General features: G+C 37.4%; 1 protein-coding gene across 18 annotated transcripts in view; it reads left to right on the forward strand.

Annotated features, from left to right (window-relative positions):
- The window catches only part of ANO4 (anoctamin 4), a 413,407-nt gene that overhangs the window by 376,963 nt on the left and 10,015 nt on the right, over nt 1–26,429 (forward strand). For all 18 annotated transcript variants that reach the window (XM_009426095.5, XM_009426094.5, XM_009426098.5 and 15 more), the window contains 8 exons: nt 2,115–2,151; nt 4,396–4,507; nt 5,513–5,570; nt 5,710–5,807; nt 7,439–7,581; nt 18,204–18,356; nt 19,363–19,510; nt 24,478–24,597. In XM_009426095.5, coding sequence (XP_009424370.2) covers nt 2,115–2,151; nt 4,396–4,507; nt 5,513–5,570; nt 5,710–5,807; nt 7,439–7,581; nt 18,204–18,356; nt 19,363–19,510; nt 24,478–24,597 — 869 coding nt within the window. The remainder of the gene's footprint in view (nt 1–2,114; nt 2,152–4,395; nt 4,508–5,512; nt 5,571–5,709; nt 5,808–7,438; nt 7,582–18,203; nt 18,357–19,362; nt 19,511–24,477; nt 24,598–26,429) is intronic.

The following is a 26,429-nucleotide window of genomic DNA, read 5'->3' on the forward strand; positions in this document are numbered from 1 at the left end:
TTATCCAGCCATGCCAATCTGAATCAGATATTTAATTATACTATAAACACATCTCATCTTCCAAAAAAAAAAAGGTAAACCAGATAATATAGCTTGCATCAGAGCAAGTCCACATTTATTGATCAGCCTGGCAAGATAAAAGTAGAAGTACACATAGCTTCCTTTTGGACATATCTGTAAGATCAGAAAGCTTTCTGCCGGTTACAGATATTCACAATGAGAATTTGCAGCATCTAGTTTGGAAACTTAGATTTTCCACTGCTCTTAGCAGAACAAACTTCCCGTGGTTTATCTCTCAACCGTCTAATGAGAAATCAGACATTTTTCCAGAAACCACTCGTGGAGATCTCTGAGCGGCTGTGAGTCCCTCTGTGTGTGTGCCCTTCCCTCCTGCATCCTGTCCAACGTCTCACAGTCCATATCCATATATATATATATATATATATATATATATATATATATCCTTCAACATACATATGAAGTAGTCACAGATGCCATGGATCCCTACTGTGTCCCCGTATGTTTTACCTTATTTTTCACAAGGTTAATATTACTCATATGTTGACTCTTATGTTATTCCTTTTTTTAAAATTACAATGTTTTCAGTGTTCACACCCATGTAACAAAGGCATATCCTCAGCTCCGAGGGCCTTTTAGACAAGTGTGCAAAGTGAGGTACTGTGACACATACACATCATTGTGAAAGACATAAAAGATAAACCAGTTAATCAAGAATTGTATTTTTGAGAAAGGTTGTCTCATCAGTCAAATTAATTTTCCCTGATAATTACATAATTAAATAATTGTAAGGTTACAGTGCCTTCGTAATACATTGTAATATTAAAATATATTTGATTAGAACATCTGTTCTTATCTGTTGTTTACTAGGATTTTGTTTTTATGATCAAATGGGTATGACTAACCTATGTCACAAGGTTTCTTATGGAAAGTGACACCAATCTCCATTACCACTGGACTCCAAGAGTCTGAGATTTCTAGACACAAGATTTGTTCCTATGCCATATTAATATATCCTAATATAGCAAACCATAGTTGTTGCTGAAAGTTTGGAGTCATACATACAGATTATGTTGTTTATTTCTGTAATTAGCAGAAATCTCAGATAAGAGAATTCAAAAATTAAGCAGGACAGGAAGGTCAGTAAGTTCAATACCCATCCTGCCCACATATAAAGAAAAGGATGGTCTGAAGAAGAGATAAGGAACTTGCCCAAGTCCTGTAGTTTGCTGGATGGTCAAGCTGTAATTCCAGCCTGGGCAATTTTAACCAGTGTGTTTTCACTACTTTAATCTAAATGTGTTCTTAATCTTCATATTGTTCAGTCTATTAAACTACTTTTCCTTTTCATTTTCACTTACCGTCTTTTGTTTTAGAAACAGCACTTGATGTTTCAATTATACCCACTCTGGGGAATCTCCTAGAGCTGGATTTACCCTAGACTATACTCTCTGCTCCTTGGTACACACACGCACACACAAACACACATACACACATGCATACATGTACCCCACCCTCAGAACCATCTATTGACTAGATGGCTGGGTGAGTTAAGGATGCGTGAGTTAAGGAGGCATCTGGTCCACCAATGGAAAAGTGGAGTACCATAAGCTCTGGGAATTTCCAGCAATGTTTAATCACTTCAGTGCTTTTGAATGCTGTAATCTAGAGTTTACAGCAGTCCATAAAGGATAGGATTGCAGGATCTTACCATCAGAAGCGGGCTTAGAGATTTTACGTTCAAGATGCAGAGGTTCAGCAATATTATGACTGCCCAGCACTGCCTAGAAAGCTGGTAATGAATAGCAGCTAGCCTTGTTGCCATAAAATTATTCGCCCCAAAATAAGAAGTGAGATTTTATAAATAGTTAGATAGGACCTTGTACATTTCTTTCTTGCCCTGAAAATTACGCTAATCTCCATTACCAATGGACTCCAAGAGTCTGAGATTTCTATACACAATGTTTTCATTGGTTGAGCAATGGATGCTTAATGAAATTATTTTGACTCGTGATTTGACTCCCTATTTCCTTTGTGATTATAGATTTTATAATACGTGCAGTTCATTTATTAAATGCATGAAATTTATTTTACAGCTCTATGAAAAAGTTGCCCTGCTTCTGACGAATTTAGGTGAGTGGAATCCTTTCTATTTCATAGAACTGTACTGTGGGCTAGAGAGTATGTTTCAAAGATTCCTTTCTCTAATACTGCTGGAAAGAAATAGTCCCTTTATTTTAAAATTCATACAACAAGTTTTTTCTTTGCCTTCAACAGAATAATTTAAATATGTCTAGTAATTTTTCTATATAAAGCTTTAAAATCTGTCACAAACATTATCTGTCATGAGCTAATGTAATTTAAGGTAGATTTTCTCTTCATGCACAAAAAATAGCATTACAAAAGTACATTTGTATAAAGTATCCAGTATAATTTAGGAAAGTGTTAATTTGCTATTGCCTATAATTTTTGTTTAATTAAAAATGTATCAAGTTTTTATGGTATATAAACTCACAGCAAAGTTAGTTTCTTTGAAGACTGGAAGGCCAGGCATGGTGGCTCACATCTGTAATCCCAGCACTTTGGGAAGCTTTGGCAGGAGGATTCCTTGAGTCCAGGAGTTCAAGACCAGCCTGGATAAAATAACAAGACCCTGTCTCTACAAAAAATTTAAAAAATTAGCCAGGCATGGTGGCACGTACCTGTAGTCTCAGCTACTCCAGAGGCTGAGGCAGGAGGATTGCCTGAGCCCAGGAGGTTGAGGCTGCAGTGAGTCATGATCATGCCACTGCACTCCAGAACAATCTGGTAACCAGTAATAACTTTTATCACATTTTCAAAATAAAGAAATTGTCCCAATTTTATTAACAAGGTATTGGTCATTGTGCTCTATGCAGTTTGAGAAAATTACATGCTCCCATCCACAACTTGCTTTAATGCATTCCATAAGAAGCTTGTCCAGAGGAGAAAAAACTCACAAAAGTGTTCCTATTTTTAATCATCATTATGACAACAGATAGCATTTACTGAAACTTTCTATGAGCTGGATACAGAGCTAGGCACTTTACCTTATCTCTTTTAATGTCATTGAAATCTTCCATCACCACCAGTTCTTGCCCAAAAAGATAGAAAGAGGTTTATGTCCATGGAAGAGATAACTGCCCATTGGTAGACAATGTACCCTGTGGTAGCTTGATCCAGGCTAGCAGAAATGCCATTGGAGGTACAGTCCTGGTCCATCCACGGTGGGGACACCTGGGAACCCAGCTGGTGACCAGGAGACCTTTCCATGTAGCCAGGAGTTCAGTAGCAGAAGTGAAACACTTTAAGAAAACCCTTTAAGAATCCTGTGTCTTTTTGGCCCTCAACAACAGTATGGCCTTGTCCTAAAACTGACGTTTTAAACCATTTTAAATCAGATTTACTTTCATTCTCCCTTCCCTTCTCAGACATGCTCCCAAAAAGCATTTTGAGTTATAATTTGTGGAAATGAATTGATTAAGTGAAGTATTAAATGAGAAATTAGAAGTTCAGGGAATGTGGAAGCAGACAAAATGCTACTGTATTAAATACATTTCCTTAGACATTGCTTGCTCATAGAATGTAGCTCCTGTGAAAGGATAAATTCATTCGACATGAGATTTCGAATGAAATCTGGAGGTTTGGTCTTGGGGGCAAATGGATCCATGTTTTGGTTCACACCATTATGTCCAGAGAGCATTTGCTTTATGGAGGTTGAAATATATGGAGATGAGATTGGCCCCTGACTGAGGTCAGGAAATTATAAGACACAGATGGTGATATGAATTAAAAGCTCTAAAGATGATGCCACCTCCTTGATATTTGTCCATGAGAATGGAAAATGGGGGATAAGGGTAAAAGCAAATGAGTCAAGTGCTCTTAGCATTCTATGATAGGCATTTGACTCCCTCTTAAGCAGTAGGTTGGTATAATATGAGAACTGGAAGTTGAGACCAAGGAACTCTTTGGAGCTGGGAGGAACTAAGCCTGCATAGATTAAGAGGAAAAGAAAAGGCTACTGCAGAGAGCCACGACTGGGAATGAGGCCTCGACAGCCTGGCTGTCTATGCTGCTGGCTCTCCGGGTATCCTGTAAGAGTGGAACAGTCTAGGTATTCAATTCTCTCAGATTCTTCCATAGCCACTTCTCATGAGACCCTTGTTGGGTCTGGTCTGTGAGCTTGAGGATCCTATGAGTGGTCTGTTCCACCACACGCCATCCGTGGGTAAACTGGAGTCTCCTGCAGCCTCCTCAGGACTCCTGCGTCCCCACCCTGTGTGTGTGGGGAGGGAAAGAGAGGGAGTTGAGAGGGGATGAGATTCAGCCTTTCAAACTCTGCTCACCTTTTGTCCACAGAACAGCCTCGCACAGAGTCTGAGTGGGAGAACAGCTTCACCCTGAAAATGTTTCTTTTTCAGTTTGTCAATCTGAACAGCTCCACATTTTACATCGCATTCTTCCTCGGAAGGTAAGAACCTGACCCCTGCACACCTCCCCAAGCTGAGGACAGAACACTTAGAAGGCACTGACTCGTGGGGACAGAGAAGCCCTCCCTTAGGGTGATTTATACAAAGTGTAAAAAGGGAAGAGCATCCTCCTCCCTTCTCTTCCCAAATCTCAAAACCACCTGGCATCCCAGGGAAATCATCTCCACTCAAAACTGTCTGTGCACCTTTTGTTGCTAAGATAAGCAGAGGAAAATAGTTTGTGCATGTGAATGATGCATTGAAAACTTCTGGCCTCTGTCTGCACCTGAATCAGGCCCCTGGCTTTCCCACCTATGACGGCAGGTGGTACAACGGGGAGGGGGCTGTAGCATGTCCTGGATTCCTGACTTCACTTAAAAGGGAAGGACATCCTGACAGGAAAGGGGGCAAAAACGGGATACAGAGGATGCTGGGTAACTTTTAAATCCAGCAGTTATGAGGATTTGGGAAAGATTCCCTGGGTAGTGGTAATGTCGCATGAATTCCCTTACATCTGGAGGCATTTCAGAGGAGATGGGAACCCGGGAAGGACCAGGTATAGGGTTTTGGTGAAATCAACACAGCAGTCTCTCCTTCATTTCTAGCTATTCCAGCAGCACAAAACTCTAGGCAAATAGTTCAATAATTTTTTTAACAGCATGACTATTACTCAGAAAAATCAAATGTGTTTAAATCCAGGAGTAAAACTTCTGCTTACACAGGCCAGAGCAATTGATATGCAGCAGAAAATGTTGAAAGTCCACAGCAAGCAGCAAGAACTAGCTTCTGCTTTAGGCAGCCTGACAGAAAGGCCAGAAGAGACATGTGCCCTGGAGAATTCCAGAAGCTATGGTTATGACAGATCTGTGGAGGGTTTCCTAATTCCCCCAGACCTACTACTTATAGTAGCAGTCATTCACATTGGAGAATTTGCTAAACTAAACGTAATATTCACTGAAAGCTTGGACCTAGAGCACTAATGGCTTGTTTTTCTCTGTGTGTTGAAGATTTACAGGACACCCAGGTGCCTACTTGAGGCTGATAAACAGGTGGAGACTAGAAGAGGTCTGTATTCTCCCATCATTCCTTGTTTCCGACAGACTTGCATTAAACAGCCTTAGGGCAACTTTGTGTAGATTATAAACCAAACACCCTTTCTTCCTCTCCATTGATTCTGGAATTTCTGTGTTTGCTTACCTTGCAGTGCCACCCTAGTGGATGCCTTATTGATCTGTGTATGCAAATGGGTATTATAATGGTGCTAAAGCAGACCTGGAATAATTTCATGGAACTTGGCTACCCGTAAGTACCTTAGTATCAATAATTGAGAGGCAGCATTGCTCATTATTGGCTTTTCTAGGTGTGGCAAGTAAGATAAGCAATGCAGACTCAGCAGTTAAGCCAGTGCATGCACCTGGAACGAAGTGCTCACATTTAGACATCCAAAGGCAGCCATGAAAATCATAAACATTGGCTCTTCTGGGAGATTTAGCACAATTCACATGAACAAACGTGAATGTTCTTTAAGGAGACTCTTTAGGCCCCTAAATATTGGATATTTGCTTGTGAGCCACTTTAAATACCTCTGACCTTTCGGGCTCCAGCATTGCAAGTCCTTAGCTATGTATGACACATTAACTACATCTCCACTCTCCCATCCTCATGGTAAGGCTGGTGATAAGATGTTGACAACAATGAGCAAAACCTTGCATCAACTTGGTAAGGATGACCTTGAATTCTGCTGTGTTTGCTCAGTTATGGTCAGTTAAGTTTTAATGGGGACATAAATCAACAATGCTTCTATTCTGCTTTAATTCCACACCTATTGGTTTCCATGTCAGCTCAATGTCTCTGTAGAGACAAAGAAAACTCAAGGTTTCAGGGAGGACCACTCAGCCAGAACGATTAGTGGGAACTTGGTTCACTTCAGAAAATCTTTCTTAGCTCTCTGTCAGAACCAAAGCCAGTAATTTTCTGTTCTTAGATTTATTTTTAGAAATCTTGTTCCAAGTATTTGATGTTTTCTATAAAACTTTTTAAAAATAAAACATTAAACAAAAATTATCAGCGTTGTATTCTACTTTAAGATATAAATCACAATTAAAATGTCATAGGCATCAAGAGAATTATATTTTATCTTCTGGTAATAAGGACATAGAGCAAAATTGTAAAGTAGGCAGTTTGTCTTTGATGTTCATCCCTTTATTTGCTTCATTTCCCATGTGTTTTGTTTTTTGGCCCTTCTACTCCTGGATATCCTTCAACTTTTTCCTTGTCCTGTACAGAACACAGACCTGCCTCCAATCTGTCATTTCCTCAATGCTTTCTCATATTACAAAATGCACTCCTGAACACTGCTAAGGGTTCCTGTGCTAACCTTACCAATGCCGGGTGCATTTTACTGGGAGTCAGAGTCCCTGTGGAGAGCTCATGCCAAAAGCAAACAAGTCCAGTTGCAGAACTGCAGGTGTTTGTGTGCCAAGAGAGGAAGCATTTTGTGGGTTTGCAGATCTTTAGGCCCCTGATGTCAGAGTATACAGCTCAGCACCCATGTAGCAAGACTGCTCAAGGGTCCTAAATCAAGCCACTTAAGCCAGATATTCCTCAAGATATCTTGGTGTTGCCTTTGTACTGGGGTATCCATTTATAGATATTCTCAGTCCTCTATTCAACCCTCATAGGCAATGCCCAACATGAGACAGTTTCATGAATGATTAAAACAAGTTCATCAATCATTCTGTTTACTTGCAAATATAAATACTTGAAGTATAGACTCCATTGTTATTTTCTTCCTAACCTGAGGCTTTATTTCTTTGATAGCCTGTCCTGAATTTTTTCAAACTATTGTTTCTGTATTCAAACTCTCCTTTTTCTTATTACCTAAGTCATATGATCAGTTACATTTTTTGTAAGAAATTGATCTTTTTGCCCAGGTTAATTCAGAATTGGTGGACTAGAAGAAAAGTACGACAAGAACATGGACCTGAAAGGAAAATAAGTTTCCCACAATGGGAAAAGGACTATAACCTTCAGCCGATGAATGCCTATGGACTCTTCGATGAATACTTAGAAATGAGTATGGAAATATTCTACTTTATCTTATTAATTATAAATTTTAGATCTCCAGGTATATTCAACTAAACATATACCCATTATCATCAAGGTCCTCAGTGCGTAGGGATTCCTAAGCCAAACAGAGAGGAAGGCATGTCCTGCTTAAACTGTGCTACACTTACATTTAAGGAATCAGATTTCTCTGGAATCAAACCAAAGCTATTTCTCTTAGCACGTATCTAAGACCATGGGCTTTGGAAGTAAATTATCTGGGTTCAAATCCCAGCCCTATCATTTATTAACTGTGAAACTTTGGGCAATTACTTAATCTCTCTTTGTCTCAGTTTCCTCATCTCTAAAGTGGGAATAATAATAAGAGGAACCATTTCATAAAGTCTTTGTGTGGATTAAATTAGTTAATGCATGAACATGACTTAGAGCAATGCCTAGCTCACTATGTACTTGGTATATGTTACTTATATCATTATTATTCTCTTATTCTTTTTGTCTTCTGGAGGGAAAGGCAAATAAAATATCTTAGATAAATTAAGTATGAATATATTTTCTTTCATTATTAAATTGAATATGTATATATTTCCTTTCATTTTAAGCTCTAACATAGGAGTGGAAATGAGGGAAGGGCTGGGCAAGATCCATTTCTTCTAAAGGTAGCAGTTCTTTCCGGTCAAATTAGAAATTTAAAGGAATAGTAGAATTGATGCTTAATGTTTCTTAAATTGCTTATGTTCTAAGTATCTACTTATGTCTTTAGAGTTTCAATTATAGAATGGCAGAATGATATAACCTAGGGAAGAAATCAATTTGGACATTAAAAATAAAACTTAATAAAGAGAATTCATTAAGAGAACTAACCACTTTGAGATCCTTAATGGATTCTTCTCCCATAAAGAAGACAATGAACAATAATGTTGGTATATTGAGTGCTTAAAAAGAACCTTTTATGTGGCTAGAATTTGGTAGTGCTCCAAATCCTGAAGTATCTTTGCAACACAAAACAAATCTCAGAAGTATCACAAGCAGACTGATGAGTTCTAACTGCTCACTTCTGTTCTTTTGTTTTTGCTATTTTCTTAATAACTTCCCCACTTTGTTATATACTTTAAAATGTATTCACTGAAGTATAATAGTGGAAAAGTGTATATAAGTGTAGAGACCAATGAGTTTTTGCAAATTTACACACAAATGTAACCAAATATATGTAGATGAGAGGTTGGCAAACTATTGCCTGCAGGTCAGATTCAGCCCACTGCCTGTTTTTGTAAATAAAGTTTTACTGGAACACAGCAACTCCCATTTATTTACATATTATTTGTGGCTGCTTTGGCACTGCAACAGTAGAGTTGGGTAGTTGTGTCAGAAAGTGGCTGGTCTGCAAAGCCTTCTTTATTTCTAGAAAATGTTGCTATCCAGTGAGCTAGATCAAGAAATAGAATATTATCAATATCAAAGAAGACTTCTTTGTCCCCTCTTCCATTTATAACACCCTCTCTAACCACTTTCCTGACTTCTAACACCATAGATTAACTTTACCTTTGTTATTCTCCATTTAAATGTAATTGTAGAGTACATACCCTTTGTAGTTGGCTTGTTTCATTCAACATCATCTTTCTAACATTCTCCCATTTTGCTACAGGTAGTAGAACTTCATTTTATTGCTGTATAGTATTCCTAGAATGTAGACCAGGAGCCAAATTACGAAACAGGAGTTTGTCTTTGACACCCACCCTCATCTTTCCTTAGTCATGTGGGTTTTTTTGTTTGTTTGTTTTGTTTTGTTTGCATTTCCACTCCCAGATGAGCCCCAACTTTGTCCCCTGCTGCCATGACACAGCACACAGACCCCCATATCACCATCAATCCCTCAACCCTCCACATATCATGAAATGTACTCCTGAGCACTCTAAATAATAATATGCTAGGTAACTGCATTTTAACAAAAGCAAAGCCTCTGCCAAGCTTGAGTCAGGAAAAAAAAAAAAGGCAAATTCACTTGTAGAAGTGAAGACATCAGTGAGCCAAAAGATGAGCTATTTTGTGAGTTTGCAGATCTTCTAGGCTCCTGAATAATAATGTACTATTATTGGCCAGGCGTGGTGGCTCACGCCTGTAATCCTAGCACTTTGGGAGGCCAAGGCAGGTGGATCACCTGAGGTCACGAGTTCAAGACCAGCCTGGCCAATGTGGTGAAACCCCGTCTGTACTGAAAGATACAAAAATTAGCTGGGTGCAGTGGCAGGCGTGTGTAATCCCAGCTACTTGGGAAGCTGAGGCAGGAGAATTGCCTGAACCTGGGAGGCAGAGGTTGCAGTGAGCCAAGATTGCACCATTGCACTCCAGCCTGGGAGAGAGAGCAAAACTCCATCTCAAAAAAAAAGAATGTACTATTATTTATCCATCCATTCTACTGCTGATAGACACTTGTGTTGTTTCCAAATTTAGGCTCTTATAAATAATACCTTTACGGCATTTTTGTACATGTATTTTGATTAACATACGTAGATGTTTTTATTAAGAATTTACATAAGAGTGGAGTTAGGAGGCCATAGATATGCATTTGTTTGTCTTTAATAAACACTTGAAAACAGTCTTCAAAACTGGGCTGTGCCAGTTTATACTCTGGCTAATAGTAGAACAGTTCCAGTTATTCCACAAACTTACTAAAACTTGCGTTCGTATTTTAGCCATTTGGGTTGGTATGCAGCAGTATCTCATCATGATTTTAACTTGAAATTTTATGATAACTAATAATGCTGAGCACCTTTTCATATGCTTATAGTTATTTGGATAAACTTGTGAATTTATATTCAAGCCCATGTTTTTTTTGTGGGTATCTGTCTTTTCCTTAGTGATTTGTTATTTATATATTCTGGATATCAATTATTTGTCAGATATATATGTTGAAAATTAAATATCACTTCTCAGTGGTTGGCTTGACTTCTCATTCTAATGGTGTGTTTAAATGAAAAGAAATTTCAGCTTCATTCTTCTTCAAAATTGTTGCCATATAAGTTTTAGAACCAGATTTCTAATTTCTATAAAAATCTTACTGAAATATTAGTTGGGATTAAATTGAACTCCTACATCAATTTGAAGATATTTGATGTTTCCCCAGTCCATGAAAATGGTGTACCTTTGCATTTATTTATGTCTTTTTACATTTTTCTCAGCAATACTTTTTGTAGATTTTAGTATATAGGTTTTGTAAAATTTAGATTAGTTTCTAGGCACCTTAGGAATCTTTGTGCAACTGCAAATGATGTTTTTATTGTTTTATTTTCTAATGTTTTGTTACTAATAATATATAGAAATATTGTTGTTTTATATGTTTGCTTATGCAAACTTGCTAGCATCTAATATCAATTAGAGTTGCTTATATATTTTTTGAGATTTTCTACCATATATACATAATTGTATCATCCACATATAATGATAACTTTACATTTTCCTTTTTAGTCATTATATATATATCTTTTTGTTCTTGCCTAAATGCACTAAGACCTTTTATATAATGCTGGATAAAATTGATGATACTGGACATCATTGTTTCTGACCTGAGGGTGAAAGTGTTCAATATGTTACCATTAAGTGTGGTGCTAGCTGTATTGTTTTGTACATACTTTTTATTATTTCCTTAAAGAAGTTTTCATATATCCCTAGGTTGCTGAGAGTTATTATCATGACTAGTATTACATTATATCATGTCATTTTTCTGAATCTATTGAAATGATTATGTGATTTTTAAAAAATTTTACTAATGTGGTGGATTTCATTGATTATTTTTTGTTGTTAAAAAGTTGTTAAACTAACCTAGCAAACTTGGAAAAAATGCCCACTTGGGTCACGATGCATTTTTTTAATTACTAAGTTCAATTTGCTGATATTTTGCTTATGATATTTATATATAAATTCATGGAAGATATTATAGTGTAGTTTTTCTTTCTTGTAATGTTTCATTTAGATTTGGGTATCATTTTTATGATAGCCCTTTAAAATGATTGGGTAATTATTTTTCTCTTAAGCAGTTTACATAAGATTACTATTATTTCTTTCTTACATACTTGGAAGAATTTACAATGAAGTAGCAGGACTTGAAATTTTCTTCACAGGAAGAACTTTAATTATAGATTTATTTTACTTAATAGATATAGGACAATTTCATTTTTTTGTTTCTTCTAGCATCTGTTTTCATAAGCTGTGTTTTAGTCATGTATTTTTTCAAGAAACTTGTTCATTTCATCTAAATTTTCAAACTTAGTAGCATAAAATTGTTTATATATCTCCTTATTAACTTTTTATGTATCTAGGGTGTATAGTGATGCCCTTTCTTTCACTTATAATTTCATAGTTTGTGCTTTTCTCCCTTTTTTAAAACAGTACCTTAGAGGTTTATTAATCTTTTCAAAAGAAAATTAACTTTGGTCTTTGTTGATTTTTCTCTACTACACATTTGCCTTTTGGTTCATTCATTTCTGCTCTTATCTTTATTTCCTTCCTTTACTTCCTTTGGGCTTAATTTCACTTTTTTTCTCAGCATCTCAAGATGCTGATTTTCAGATTTTCTTTTTTTCTAATATAGGCATTCAGAGCTATAATGTTCTCTATAAATACTGCTTTGGCTGTATCCCACAAGTTTTTATATATTGATTTTATTAGCAAAACATTTTCCATTTCCCTTGTAATTTATTTTCGACTATGCATTTTGAAGGAATGCATTAGTATCAAAACATCTAAAGAGTTTTGATATATTGCTCTGTCATTGATTCTAATTTAATTACACTGGTATCAGAGTATATTCTCTATGTTATTTCAGGCTTTTGATAATATATATATGTATATATATACGTATATATATGTATATATACGTATATATATATAAAGATTTACCTTATGCTCCTTTATACCATCTATGTTGATATATGTTTCAAGTATGTTCTGCAGTTAGTTGTTTGGTATAATGTTCTACATTTTTATGTCAATTAGGCAAGATTGGTTAATTGTGTTTTTCAAATCTTCTAAGTCCTTGTTAAATATTGTGCCTCTTATCTACTAGTTACATACTTGAAATCCCCAAGTATGATTGTGGATTTGTCTTATTCTATTTTTAGTTCTGTCAACTTTTGCTTTATGTATTTTGAAACTGGGTTATTATATACATACAAGTTGGATTATTCTGACTTACTGTTGAATTGATGTTTTTATCATTATGTAAAGTAATTATTGAATAATGCAACACTTTGAGGATGTGATGGGCAGGAGGCTGAAGAGCTAACCTTAAAACCTTTCAAAGGGCAGAAGTGAGCCTCTTATTGCCTCTCAGAGCTAAGGAGATAGGGACCCAGCAGTTTCTCAATCACAGCAAAGGAACAAGAACAAATCAAAGGTGGAGTAAGCTTTACAAACACTCTATGCCAGCACTAGCCCAGCTTAATCTGTGACCAGCTTTAAGTGATTTCTCTTATCTGCCTAACATCACCAGGAGGAATTCTTTCTTTATGGTAGAAAAGAACATCACTGAAAGCAGAGTATCACAAATTTGTTCCTAAAGAACTAGATAGTAAATAATTTTGGCTTTTTGAGCCAATGGCAAAATCAAGGCTATTTTGTAGACACTTTTACAGCCATTTAAAATATAGCCATTTAAAATGTAAAAACTATTCTTAGCTCACAGATGGTTAAAAAAGAAAATCAGATGGTTGGTCAAATTTGGCCACAGGCCATAGTTTGCTGACCCTTGATCTAGAGCCTCTACATGTGTGGCATACAATAAAAAGATTACTAGGTATGCAAAAAGGCAAGAAAATGTGACTAATAATCAAGAGGAAAAAGGAGACCCAAAGATGATTCAGAAATTGGGTTTAGCACACAGAGACTTTCAAATAGCTACGATTTACATATAAAAACCGAAGAAAATATTGACAAAAATGATTGAAAAATTGAGACTTTTGAAAGAGAATTAAAATCTATAAAATAATTCTAGAATTGCAAAATATAAATCTGGAATTAAGAACTCATTTGATATGTTTAATAGCAGATTGAGGCTGGGTATGGTGGCCCATGCCTGTAATCCCAGCACTTTGGGAGGCCAAGGTTGGTGGATCACCTGAGGTCAGGAGTTCGAGACCAACATGGCGAAATCCTGTCTGTACTAAAAATACAAAAATTAGCTTGGTGGTGCATGCCTGTAATCCTAGCTGCTCTGGAGGCTGAGGCAGAGAATCAGGTGAACTGAGGAAGTGGAGGTTGCAGTGAGCTGAGATCATGCCACTGCACTCCAGCCTGGGCGACAAGAGCAAAACTCTGTCTCAAAAAAAAGAAAAAGAAAAATGAGCAGATTGACTTAGCGTAAGACAGTAAATTAGTGAACTTGAAGACAAGTCAATAAAAAGAAAATCCAAACAAGCCCAGAGAAAAGAACAGAAAAACAGAGCAGAAAACATAAGAAACATGCAAAACAGCCAAAAAGGCTGAAATATTTGTAAGAGAAGTCCTAGAAAGGAATAAAGAATGAGAAAAAGTGATATTTGAAGATGTAATGTCTGAGAAAGGGTAAATTAAAAGGAGGTAAACTTATATATTAGAATATAAAACAGTTAAAAGTTGAACTAGGTCTATATAGATCAAGATAATATCTCAAAATTATCATGTGATATGAACAGGGCAAAAAAATTATAAATAATGATATCATTATGTAAAGTTTAGGCACAAAAAAAGTATTTACATGATATATGCACTATGTATAATTTATTGATATATGGATATTCATGTGTTTGTGTATATATATATATATATATATATATATATATAAATGAACTGGAAGGATGCATGCAAAACTCATGTCAGCAATTGTCTCTATGAAGGGAGAGGAAACCACTCAAGAACGAAAATAGAGGAGAATTCAGTTTTATCTATATAGTATTTATTTTATTTATAAAAAGATATTAAGCAGGTATGACAAAATGTTACCAAGAGTTAATACTAACTTTTCCATGGGTATATGGAAGTTTGTTATATCATTCTTTATGCTTTCCAATATTTAAAAGTTTTTTTCCAAAGAATTTTAAAAAATTAATCTACCTCTATGCTACAAGTCTCTTCCCTTGAAAAAAAAAAAAAAGCAGCAGTTAATGGGCATTAATCACTTCAAGACCAATATCATGTGGGTCACCTTTGTGCTATGTAAAAATGATTGGTTGGTTTGGTTTTAGGCCATAATATTTAACTAGATAATGAAACTCATTAGGTGTCAGATAAACAAAAACTACCAATGAATTAAACACATTTTCTTTTTAAACTTGCAGTTATTTTCATTATAAATACAACCTGAAAGAACTAAACTCTAGTTGCTTTTTCTGTCCATAACATCCAGTACTGTTAGTGATTGTAAGAATTATCTCTGTCAGTTTTATTTCTACCTGATAGGTTTTCTTTGTGTTCTGGCCTTCATTGTAATTACATGTCAGTCATTGAACCAGCATTATTTGGTACCTGACAAGTCCTTCCCATACACAAAACCCCTGTAGTGAGTATGTAGGAAAAAGAAACATAAAGAAGTTGCTGTTTCTACTTTCATGAAGCTCACTGCAAAAGGAGAAAAAGGCAAAACACCGTAAAATCAAGACAAAGTAAGTTTTATGGTGGTGAGCAGAGTTGTGGCGGCTACAGAGGAGGTAGTAGTTAATTACAATTATGAAAGACTCAAGAGGGTACATTTGAGTACTCTTGAAGGTAGAATGACTACTTCATCAAAGTAGTCATAGCAACACTAAGTGCATATATGTTGTATCCCCATAAAATCAGAAGACTAGTGTGGCCAGAGTAGAGGATTGTTTGGGAAACCTGTTTTCTCTGTGGGGTGTATTTGGACATGAGGCTTGGAAGTTTGCTTGGAGTCAATTTATTGAGATCCTTGAATGGCATGGTGAAAAGTTTTGGATTTATTCTGCAGCCAATGAGAACCTACTGAAACCTTTTGTATAGGGAGATGAGTGATGGGGTTGAACCAACATTTTAGGCACACTGACAGCAGAATGATAGGGAAGGGAGCTGAAAGTTTGGAGGCAAAAAAAGTCAGTTAGAAAATCAGAGTCTGAACTCAAGTGGGGACAGTGGAGAGGAGGGAGAAATGAGAGACATTTGTGAAGAGTAATTGTCAGGAGTAGGAGGCTGATGGTTCTGAAGGCTAAGCTAGCTGAGACCTGGTTTTTATGCAGGTTGATTCTGAAGGGAGGAAACGAGAAGGGACATAAAAGGATAAATACGTTCAAGGATGAGGTTCAGAGATTGGTTTGGGGAGCGCTGTTTCTGTAGCATTACAGACAACTGGAAATTCCCTGAAAAGAGTCAGGGTTAGCGATAGAGAATTGAGAACCCTTATCAGAGAGATAATAATGAAGTCATGGAAGTAGATGGACTTACCAAGGAAAGAGAGAAGGCGGGAGAAAAATAAAACCAAGGTTTAAACAGAAGGGAATGCCCACATCTATTGGTGGGTAAAGAGCCACCTAGCACAAGCACTAAGTGTGAATGTGACCAAAGACAGGGGACACCTGGAGGTGGCAGTGTAACCAAGATGAGGTAGACGGACTCTGCAGAACTCTGGAGCTGCAATGCTGGGATTAGAGTCCTTTCTTACTTACTTGTTTTGGGCAAGTTACCTGACCTCTTTGTGTGTCGGTTTCCTTACCTGTAAAATGAGGTAATGGTACTACCCACCACATAAGGTTGTCATGAAAATTAAATGAGTTAGTGTATATGAAGTAATTAGAACAATGCCTGTTTTTACATAGAAAATGCTATATATGTGTAGTCATTGTTTTGTTGTTGTTACTTTCTAAAATAAAGTTTGTAAATATATTTTTTACTATTTTTACAGTCATATATGTATATATACATAGTCATTCAAACAGCCAAATACTTTTTGTCCATGATGCCCAGTAAATTTTATTTTTTTATTTTCCATTATGATGACTGGTTGTTTTGCATCAGAAACCACCTCCTTTTAAAAAAATTTTTATTTTGAAAGTTGCAAAAAGAGTAGTTTCTATACATTACTGTTGCTAATGTTAACATCTTACATATTTATTAAAACAAGAAAAGTTAAGAATACAATGCTATTGTCTAATCCGCAGACCTTATTTGAATTTTGCATTTTCCCAGTAATAACTTTTTTCTTGTTCACAATACTTCCAAGATCCAGCATTGCATTTAGATATGTTGTCTCCTTAGTTTCTTTTAATCAATGACAATTCCTCAGTCTGTCTTTGTTTTTCATGATCTTGACATATTTGCAGAGTATTTGTCAGTAGTTTTGGAAAAGTTCCTTCAATTCAGGTTTGTCTCGTGCGTTTGCATAATTGGGTTGGGGTTATTCATTTTTGGCAAGAATACCACTTAAGTGATGTTATACCCTCCTCAGTGCATCATATCGGGGTGTGTAACATCATTATGTCTTGTTACTGGTGATATTTACTTTGATCACTTGGTTAAAATTATGTTTTCGGCTGGGCACGGTGACTCACACTTGTAATCCCAGCATTTTGGGAGGCCAAGGCAGGTGGATCACAAGGTCAGGAGTTTGATACCAGCCTGGTCAACACAGTGAAACTCTGTCTCTACTAAAAATACAAAAATTAGCTGGTTGTGATGGCGGGCGCCTGTAATCCCAGCTACTCAGGAGGCTGAGGCAGGAGAATCACTTGAACCCAGGAGGCGGAGGTTGCAGAGAGCCGAGATCGTGCCGCTACACTCCAGCCTGGGGGACAGAGCTAGACTCTGTCTCAAAAAAAAAAACAAAAAACAAAACAAACAAACAAAAAAGATGTTTTCCAGGTTCCTCTGCTAAAAAGTTTCTGTTCTGTAATTTGTAAAAGTTATGTGAGGAGATACTTTGAGAATCTACAAATATCCTAGTTTCTTCAATACACTTCCCCCTACTAATTTTAGCATTCTTTGATATTTCTTGCCTACAAAAATTATTACTGTGATGTTTGACTAATGGTGATTTTTTAATTTTCATCACTCCTCCTATGTTGATTAGAATTCTACCGTAAGGAAGAGCCACTCCTTATCTCCCATTTATTTATTTAATCACTTATTTATGTAAGTATATATTTACATCAGTCTGGACTTAGATACTTAGTCTTTGGGTCATAATCCCATGCTTTCATTATTAATATTATTTCATATAAATTTTTCCAGATTTGGCCATTAGGGGTGCCTTCAAGTTTGTTCTGTGTCCTATTGGCACGTCCCCATCATTTTTTGAGCATTTCCTTCCTTTCTGGCATCACAAGATGTCCCAGGCTTCTCTTGTATTGTCCCTACCGTAGCTCTGGAATCAAACCGTCCTCCAAGGAACACTGATTCCTTTGGTTAGAGAATGATATTTAGGAAACAAGATCTGGATCCTAGGTGTGCTCATAGCTCCCAGGATTCCGTTGCTTCCAGGCCCAGGAAGTGCCTCTTTTTCCAGTCTCCTGGCCATCTTTCTGGAAGAGATATCCCCTGTGCGTCTGTATTGGGAAAAATGGGACTTAAGACAATAACATATTCAGATTATGATCCCTTTGAAAATAGTAATGGAAAACCAATACTCTCTGCTCTTTTTCCTTTTTTCTTTTCTAGTTCTTCAGTTTGGATTCACAACTATCTTTGTGGCAGCTTTTCCCCTAGCACCACTTCTGGCCTTACTGAATAACATAATTGAAATTCGACTTGATGCTTACAAATTTGTCACACAGTGGAGGAGACCTTTAGCTTCAAGGGCCAAAGACATAGGTAAGTTGGATTTGGGTATGTTTTTAAAAAACATATTAAACATCTGGTGGATAAAATTTTAAAAGCCACAAACTTTAGATTTTTAATTATGTTTTCCATTTAATATAATTCACCTAATTTTTGCAAAGAATAATTATATTAGTTTTAAATAATATTAGACAAGAAATAAAGCTACCTATTTGGAAGTTTATAATTTCCAGTGCTAGAGAATTTGTGCTTAAATAGAGTCTCAATTTGATTATTTCTATCTTAAGATTCTAGAATCTAAAATTTAGATTTATTATCACTTATATCCTTTTTAAAATAGATCTTCCATTTGCTTAACCTTGATTTGTTCTTTCCTAAATGTTTGCCTGATTTACATGAAGTATAATCCAGTTTTTCTAATGGCAGAGATGAACTTTGGTCTTTGACTAGAGATGCTAAGTTGAATCAGATGCAGCTCGCATGAGAGCTGCCTGAGATCAAAGACTGTCTTTTATTCATTTCTGCATTCAGTGCTTAGCACAGAGCAGGCAGTCACCCAGCCAATATGTGTGGAAGAGAATTGCATGTGGATGTTATTGTTAATGACGTCTTTTAACCTCCAAATGAAACAAGCACACATTCTGTGAGCACCTACCCTGGGTCAGTGTGTTATTGGCAGGGCCCACAAAGATGAACAGAAGGGACCAAATCCATACCCTTAAGGAGCTCCCAGTCTGGTGGGACTTGACATTATGTGTGCTGATCTTATCAGATGGTATTTTGGTGCCTTATCATTAACCAGAATTCTCTGCCTCATGTCTGATCCTGACTATTAAGTCACAAGCATATAGACACTCCCATAGAAACTCCCTCAATGCCAAGTTGTTTGCACAAATCTTTCCTCCTGGTTGCAACTGTCAGTATTTGGAAAGATGAAGAAAGGACCCATGAAAAGGACTTTTAAAAATTAATTCCATTTTTTCATAATTATCACCTCTGTTTTGTGTATGGAACTAATACAACACTTCTATTTGAATAGGAATTTGGTATGGAATTCTTGAAGGCATTGGAATTCTCTCTGTTATTACAAATGCATTTGTCATAGCGATAACATCTGACTTTATCCCTCGCTTGGTGTATGCTTATAAGTATGGACCTTGTGCAGGCCAAGGAGAAGCTGGGCAAAAGTAAGTTTGCTATAAAACCACTATACAGTTTCTATTTCCTAGCCATTTTTTGAGGTTGGACACTCAGACAGAAGACTGCACTGGAGAATATGGAATACATGCCCAGAAGGAGAGGCCTGTGATAGGGGAGGTGGAATTATGATTTATTATAAATAATAATAACACTGTCAGCCAAAGAAAACATGTCCTCATCTACCAAAGAGTTGGAGGACATACAAGTCAGACAGGTTTTAGATGGAATCCAATGTAAGAGTGGCAATTAATCATTTTCCCCACCCCTGACCTCTGCCCACTATGAATTTAGAAATGTGTGATATGCTAATGTGTATACCAAAACAGTAGTATATGATGTATATATAGTTATATCATTTTATGAGTTTGCAAAAGGACAGTTACAATCTGATTTACATTGTGTCATTATGTGTAGACTCTGCAGATCTTACATAGGAAATACGGAACTAGGTACTGAGTACCCAGTAGGTCCTCAATAAGTATTCGTGGAATAAGTAAGTGAATGACTTTTTCATGGGTATTGACCTGACCAATGCCTATATTACCCCAAGCAAGTTGAGTGGACTAAACTCCTTGGGAGGATCAATTCTATGGCATTGCCTCAATGGTTTGCAAAGCCAGGGCACGCTATATATGGTCAGATAAAGATAAGTCAAAATTCTAACATCCCCTAGTTTCATTCCTGTACCTTGGAGAAAGGGCAAGAAGTCTTAACGTGCTTTAAAAATCCCTGTTTGGTTAAAGCCAAAATAATTAAACTCTTATTATGGGATTTTGATGTCTATAGGTCAGAGTGAGGTGTGTTTGGGGATCACAGGGTCTTCTTAATAACCCAGAAATCACCCTACATGGGCTGCTGTCTACTTATACAAGCAGCCCTGGTTTACTAGCCTGAGCCAGATTGATTCATCCTCTACAGCCATTGTAGCTGATCGACCCCAAGGAGTTAAGTGCCACCAAAGCAAATCAACTGAACTCATGCAAACCTGGCCTAGGTCCAATTCATTATGAAGCCTACATAAATGGGCTAAGGTGTGGATGATTGAGGAATGTCATAAAGCTCACAATCCAGTTATTTGAAAAGGCTTCTATAAAGTTCTTGACTACTATAAGCATGTGGCCATGACACACTAATTATCTAGCAACTTTTAGTGAGCATACCATCCCATTTTAAGAGAAATGTAAAGACATGTTATTTTGCCCAGGCATTTCTTTCTAATTGCAACTATCGTTGACATTCTCTGCTTGGCTTAGCCTGAAAAAGCTTACTTTCACTCAAACCACTTTCACATGTGTTTTTAGTTGATTCTCAAAACAGCCCTGGGAGTGGGATGTGCATTATAATCTTCACTTTGAGGAGCAGGAAGAGATTAAAAGAGGTTAAGTCCAGAATCACAAGGCATAGTAACTCTGGGAGCCCATGTGAAGGTGGAGCCTCGACTCACTCTCCATCCTGCACCTCACAGCCCTTGAGGCTGTCCCTTAACAGTAAACCCCCTGGATTTTCCGTCGTAATGGTGTTTCAGTTCTTTCCCAAATTCAAATATGGTGAAATCTACCTTGTTTTAGGGGGAACCAAAAACAAAATGGGAACCTTTATGCACAATTGATAGTGAATCAAAGATTTAGAATTTTAACAACCTGTTAGATTTAAGACAATGTCCACAGTGATTAAAGCGTATCTCATAGCCTCCTTGTATCAATTTTACTGGGCTCTTTGGAGCTTTTCTTTTCTTTCTTTCTTTTTTAACCTTTCTCTTTGACTTAGGAGCCTTCTGCCACTTTCAATTTATAGATCTGCCTTTTGTTTTCTAATCCATTAGTCATTTTTCATGTTTTCAAGTAGTTAAATTTATGTATGTTTCTTCATGAATCTTATTTTCTGCCTCACTGGCCACTCTATTACTTTTCAGATTTTTTTTTATTTTTCCAATTTAGAAATGCTTTAGAAATTATTGAACTCATAAGAGTAGCAGAATTGTCAAGGTATAGAAAGTCATAAGCCTTTAGGGTAGTACAGTGATTGCTGGCTCATCCCTTTCTTATGTATTAAAGGATTGAAAATAATAAGTGGTGAGTGGCTTTTACGGTAGAATTCTCACATTTAAATGAGTGTGTGGTCTTCTCAGAAGTTACATGGAAGAGATATGCATCCTAATCCAAATGGCACTACCCTGTAGAAGACATTTTCTAGATCTTTCTTGGAAGTGCCTACAGAGGCCATCTACCATTCCTTTAAGAAAACTGACTTTATATTCACAGGAAACCCTTCGTCTGTTACTTTTTTCTTGGTACTTCTCAATTCTCCCTGATCATCAGTGTAGCCTCATCTCCCTCTGTCTCATTGAGAGCTGGTGGTGGGTCACAGTGAGGGTATATAGCATTCCTGTCAGTAAACCCAGTGATAGACATGGGCTCTCTACTACCTGTGACCTTCCTGCTATAACAATGGGTCAGTGAGTTGACACTTGCATGCCACTAGCTGAATTTTATACAGCAAAATGTGATAAATCTCACTTGCCTGAATTGATGACAACTTCCACTATTTGATATTGACAATAGCTAACAGTCTACAAAAGGTGAAAGGAATTAGTGAAACGTCTAGCCGTCCGTCCATCTTTTCCCCCATTATGGAAATGATATGGAAGGAAGATGTACACAGCTGATAACTGTGTGTTCCTGTACTAGGTACACATTTAATGCTTTGCACTCAGGAGTAACCACCCTCTAAAGACACATTTTCAACTTGGATTTATGACTGTCATTACATGCATTAGGTCCATGAGACAGGTGTTTTATTTAAATTTAAATTTTCTTAATGGAGTTTTTGAGCAAAACAACCAATGGACAGTAGCGTTAGTCTTGATAAAGCCTCGGGGCTGGTCTGTGAGATAAGAGTGCAGGAGGGGTTATGAATATTCCATTTCAGTGCTGGGCCTTTTTTTTTCACCAGTTCCCAGAACACCTTTCCCTTCCCACAGCTCAGATCTCTAGAAAGACTCTGCTAAAACTTACTCCCTCTCTGTGACAGCTAATCATCCTCAAGGCACTAATTTATTTTCATGTCCAGGTCTAGACAGTTCCTAGGTAAGGGAGACATCATTCCAAATTACCCTTTCAGTAGGGGAGTCCTGCTGCCAGTTGGATTAAGGCATGTTACACACTCCCTGACCATTTGTTTTCACCCACGAGTGACTTGACAAATGGGTCCTTCAGCTTGGTTCATTTTTTTTAAGGCCATGATAAAGCCAGTGATTTGTCTTGAGCACGATAACACGCAGAACCCATGTGTTCTCAGAACTGTGTTCATGTCATCATTTTGGTTTAGTGTTCAGCAGCTTGGAATAATCATGCCAGACTTGTTAATGAAGAGAATCTGAAGATCATGATTTATTCATTCAATCAGTAATTACTTATTGACCCCCTGCTAGATGCAAGAAATAAATAAAATGAATAATCACCACTCATGTTTATCTTACTTATAGGCTAAGATCTTATCACATGCTATACATTCATTGTTTAATATAATCCCCTCAAGGACCCTATGAGGTGGGAACTTCTGTCACTTTAAGAAGTTACGTAAATCGGGTGTGGTGACACATGCCTGTAGTCCCAGCTATTCAGGAGTCTGAGGTGGGAGGATCGTTTGAGCCTGGGAGGTCAAAGCTGCAGTGAGCCATGATCACACCACTGCACTCCAGCAATGAGCAACAGAGCAAGGCCCTGTCTCAGAAAAAAAAAGAAGAAGTAAGAAGTTATATAACGTGCCAATATTACATGACTAGAAACCAGCAGAACTAAGATTTGACCCCAAAACCCAAGCTTTTGTATGTAAAACACTATTTAAAGAAAAATGTATACAGGATGTATCTAAGTGCTAATTTCACCCAAAGTTTCAAACATTGTTATTTCAGTAAGTGCATGTGTTCACCACAATGTTCAATATGTAAAACTGTTTAGAGACTTGGAGAAAAGATGTTTCTAAGAGTGCTACTTGCTATGATACTTTTAAAATGGGCTTTTTCTTGAATGGAATTATTGACAGAATGATTAAATCTTGATTTTATCTACCCATTCAATCTAGAATGATCAATAGAATCTCATGCTTTAGTTTCCTCCAATCAGATCGATTCAATATTTATGGGATTCCTACACTGCACAAGACTGTCCTAAGTCATAGGATACACAAATACCTAAGATACCTGCTCTGCTCCCAAAAAATTGCAGTCCAAAGGAGAGGGCATACATATATGCTGCCAACTCTAGTACAAGCGATCTGGTAATGGTGAACTAAGTAAGTATGGTGGCACTACAGAGAGAGGGAAAGGAGTGAGATGTTGTGACTGGAGTGATTAGGTTGTCTTCCTAGTAGGAGTGGTGTTTCAGTTGGCCGCTGAAGGATAAATACTATTTCCACTTGTAAAGGAAGAGGTAGGGAATTCTAACAGAAAAGATAACAAGCAGAGGCATGAAAACATCAGAAGCTTTCAGGGAATATAGTCTAACAGGACTGTAGCATGGGATATGAGTTGGGGGGATCATATGCACACCAATCATATTTGGAACATTTTGAGAATATCTATAAATATATATGAAACCATTAATGAGGAACTGTGTTTATGTGTATCATCAACAAAAGAAGCTGTGGCTTACATACAATTTATGCCCATCATGTAATGCTGCTTTTTACCTATTTCACTGAAACATTAATTGGGGTAGAGATGTTCTATATGATGATTCTGCAGAAAAAGGATGAGAACCAAAACAAGCAACTTGTTCCTGATTCAACATGCCCAGGGCTTTCCAGCGTATCCCAACCTGAGTCCTGGTTGACAAGGAAGGGCCAGTTAAAGGCATTTACAATTGCAGGGACGTCTGGGAAGCAGGGTCTTCAGGGAACTGGATACAGAGAAGGTGATGAGTGTTCTAATGGTAGAATGTGCCTCTTCTTATAGGTGCATGGTTGGCTATGTGAATGCCAGCTTGTCTGTATTTCGAATTTCTGACTTTGAGAACCGATCTGAGCCTGAATCTGATGGCAGTGAGTTCTCGGGGACTCCTCTTAAGTACTGCAGGTGAGTGTGGCACCCAGCGTGGCTCTGCCTGAGCTGGGCTGGCTCCACTGTGGGGAGGTTTTACTCCGAAGGCCCCTTCTGGCTGAGTGTGTTTAAAGCAGTGACTGTCAATCTCAACAATGCATTAAAAGCACGTGAAGAATTTTCAAGCCTTCTCTTGCCCGGGATACAACCCAAACCAATTAAAACAGAATGTCAGGGGGTGGAACTCAGAAACCAGGTGCAGTCAGAATTGAGAACTGCTGGCTTAAAGGGAAAAACTAAAAATATAGTAGTGAAGGTTATACCCCTGCTCCAGGGACTCAGGGACAGACAATCCCCAGGCGGGTTGAGTGACAGCTGTTGAGGGCACTTGTCTTTGTTCTGCTTCTCTCTCTTGCCCAGAGTATATCACATCACATTTCTAAATGTTAAACAACTCAGAAGCCTGTGGAAAGAGGCCCAGTTCATTTCAGGTTCCACCACAGTAGCCTCTGCAACATGTGCTCATTCTCTCTTTCTTTCTCTCCCTCTAAAAGGAAATTAAACTGTGCCTCTTGATGTGTATCTATACAAACATACATGAAGGAGAATTTGTTGAGCACCTACTCTGTGCCAGAAACTGTTACTCCATTTAATCGTCACATCAGCCTTCTAAGTTAGGCAATATTATCTCATCCGACAAATGATAAAACCATTCACTAAAAGCTCAGTGAGATTACTTGTGCACAGTTCTTGAAGAGTCCAGATGGCACCTTTTTCTCTTAATACTTTGACGTTATAAGAATTTTGTGGGCTCACACCTGTAATCCCAGCACTTGAGGAGGCCAAGGTGGGAGGATCACTTAAGTCCAGGCAGTCAAGGCTGCAGTGAGCTATGATAGCACCACTGCATTCAAACTATGGAGCATAGACCTTGTCTCAAAAACAAAACAAAGAATTTTGGAGATTTCCCATCATGACATTCTATGTTCTCCCTGTAATCAAAGCCACAAGGAAGAACAGCCATGGAGTCCTAGATGCTTTGACATAGGGACTTTTGTAATGATCCACTTCAGTCCCTCATCTTACAGAAGGTGAGGGTGAGAGAAGCCAGGGGCTCCCCATTTCTGTGCAGTGACAGCATACCCTCCACCCCTTTAAACACTCATGCCAAGTTCCCAGGTCTCACTGGCTGTCACATCTCATCAGATGGCTTATTTCCTTTCCCACATGGAGTAACAAGTAAGATGGGGAGAAAGACTGGCTGGAATATAATCTAGTGCTGCTCTCTGTTGGGGTCTGGTGGAGAAGCAAGCAATTAAGCAACAATTGATGCTTTCTTCCGTAGATTTTCCACTTGCTTGTCCAGACCATTTCATACATGAAATTATTTAGCAAGCATTGTTAGACATATACAGGATCCTAAGTATGAAGTGCTTCAAAATAAAATGCCAACTATTATTTGGAGTTAAAAACTTTGTAATCATTTGAAAATAAGATAAAAATACAGAGTCTTTCTCGTCTTCTGCTTCCTGGCTCATAATCCTTCCTGCCTGTCTCACATAGTAACATAAAAGTATATTCCAGAAATTATTAATGTGAATGGAGGTATTAATGCTGGCACCATTAAGTTAAATTATGATTGTTTTGTTTAGCATTTTTCTTAAAAGTCCCCCGAAGAAAACATTTTTAAATTTCTAATTAAAATCATGTAAAATAATATTTTCAGGTTTGTTTTCAGTCATATAGCAGGTGAGGCACCCGGATCAGCTCTCGGGCTGAAAATATATAAACATGTAGAGAAAAATTTAAAAACACCTTCTCAAATACATTAATGACCTGGGAAGAATATTTGGTATTCTAAGGCAGAA

Source organism: Pan troglodytes, chromosome 10 (assembly GCF_028858775.2).
Source record: "Pan troglodytes isolate AG18354 chromosome 10, NHGRI_mPanTro3-v2.0_pri, whole genome shotgun sequence".
Taxonomy (NCBI): Eukaryota; Metazoa; Chordata; class Mammalia; order Primates; family Hominidae; genus Pan; species Pan troglodytes.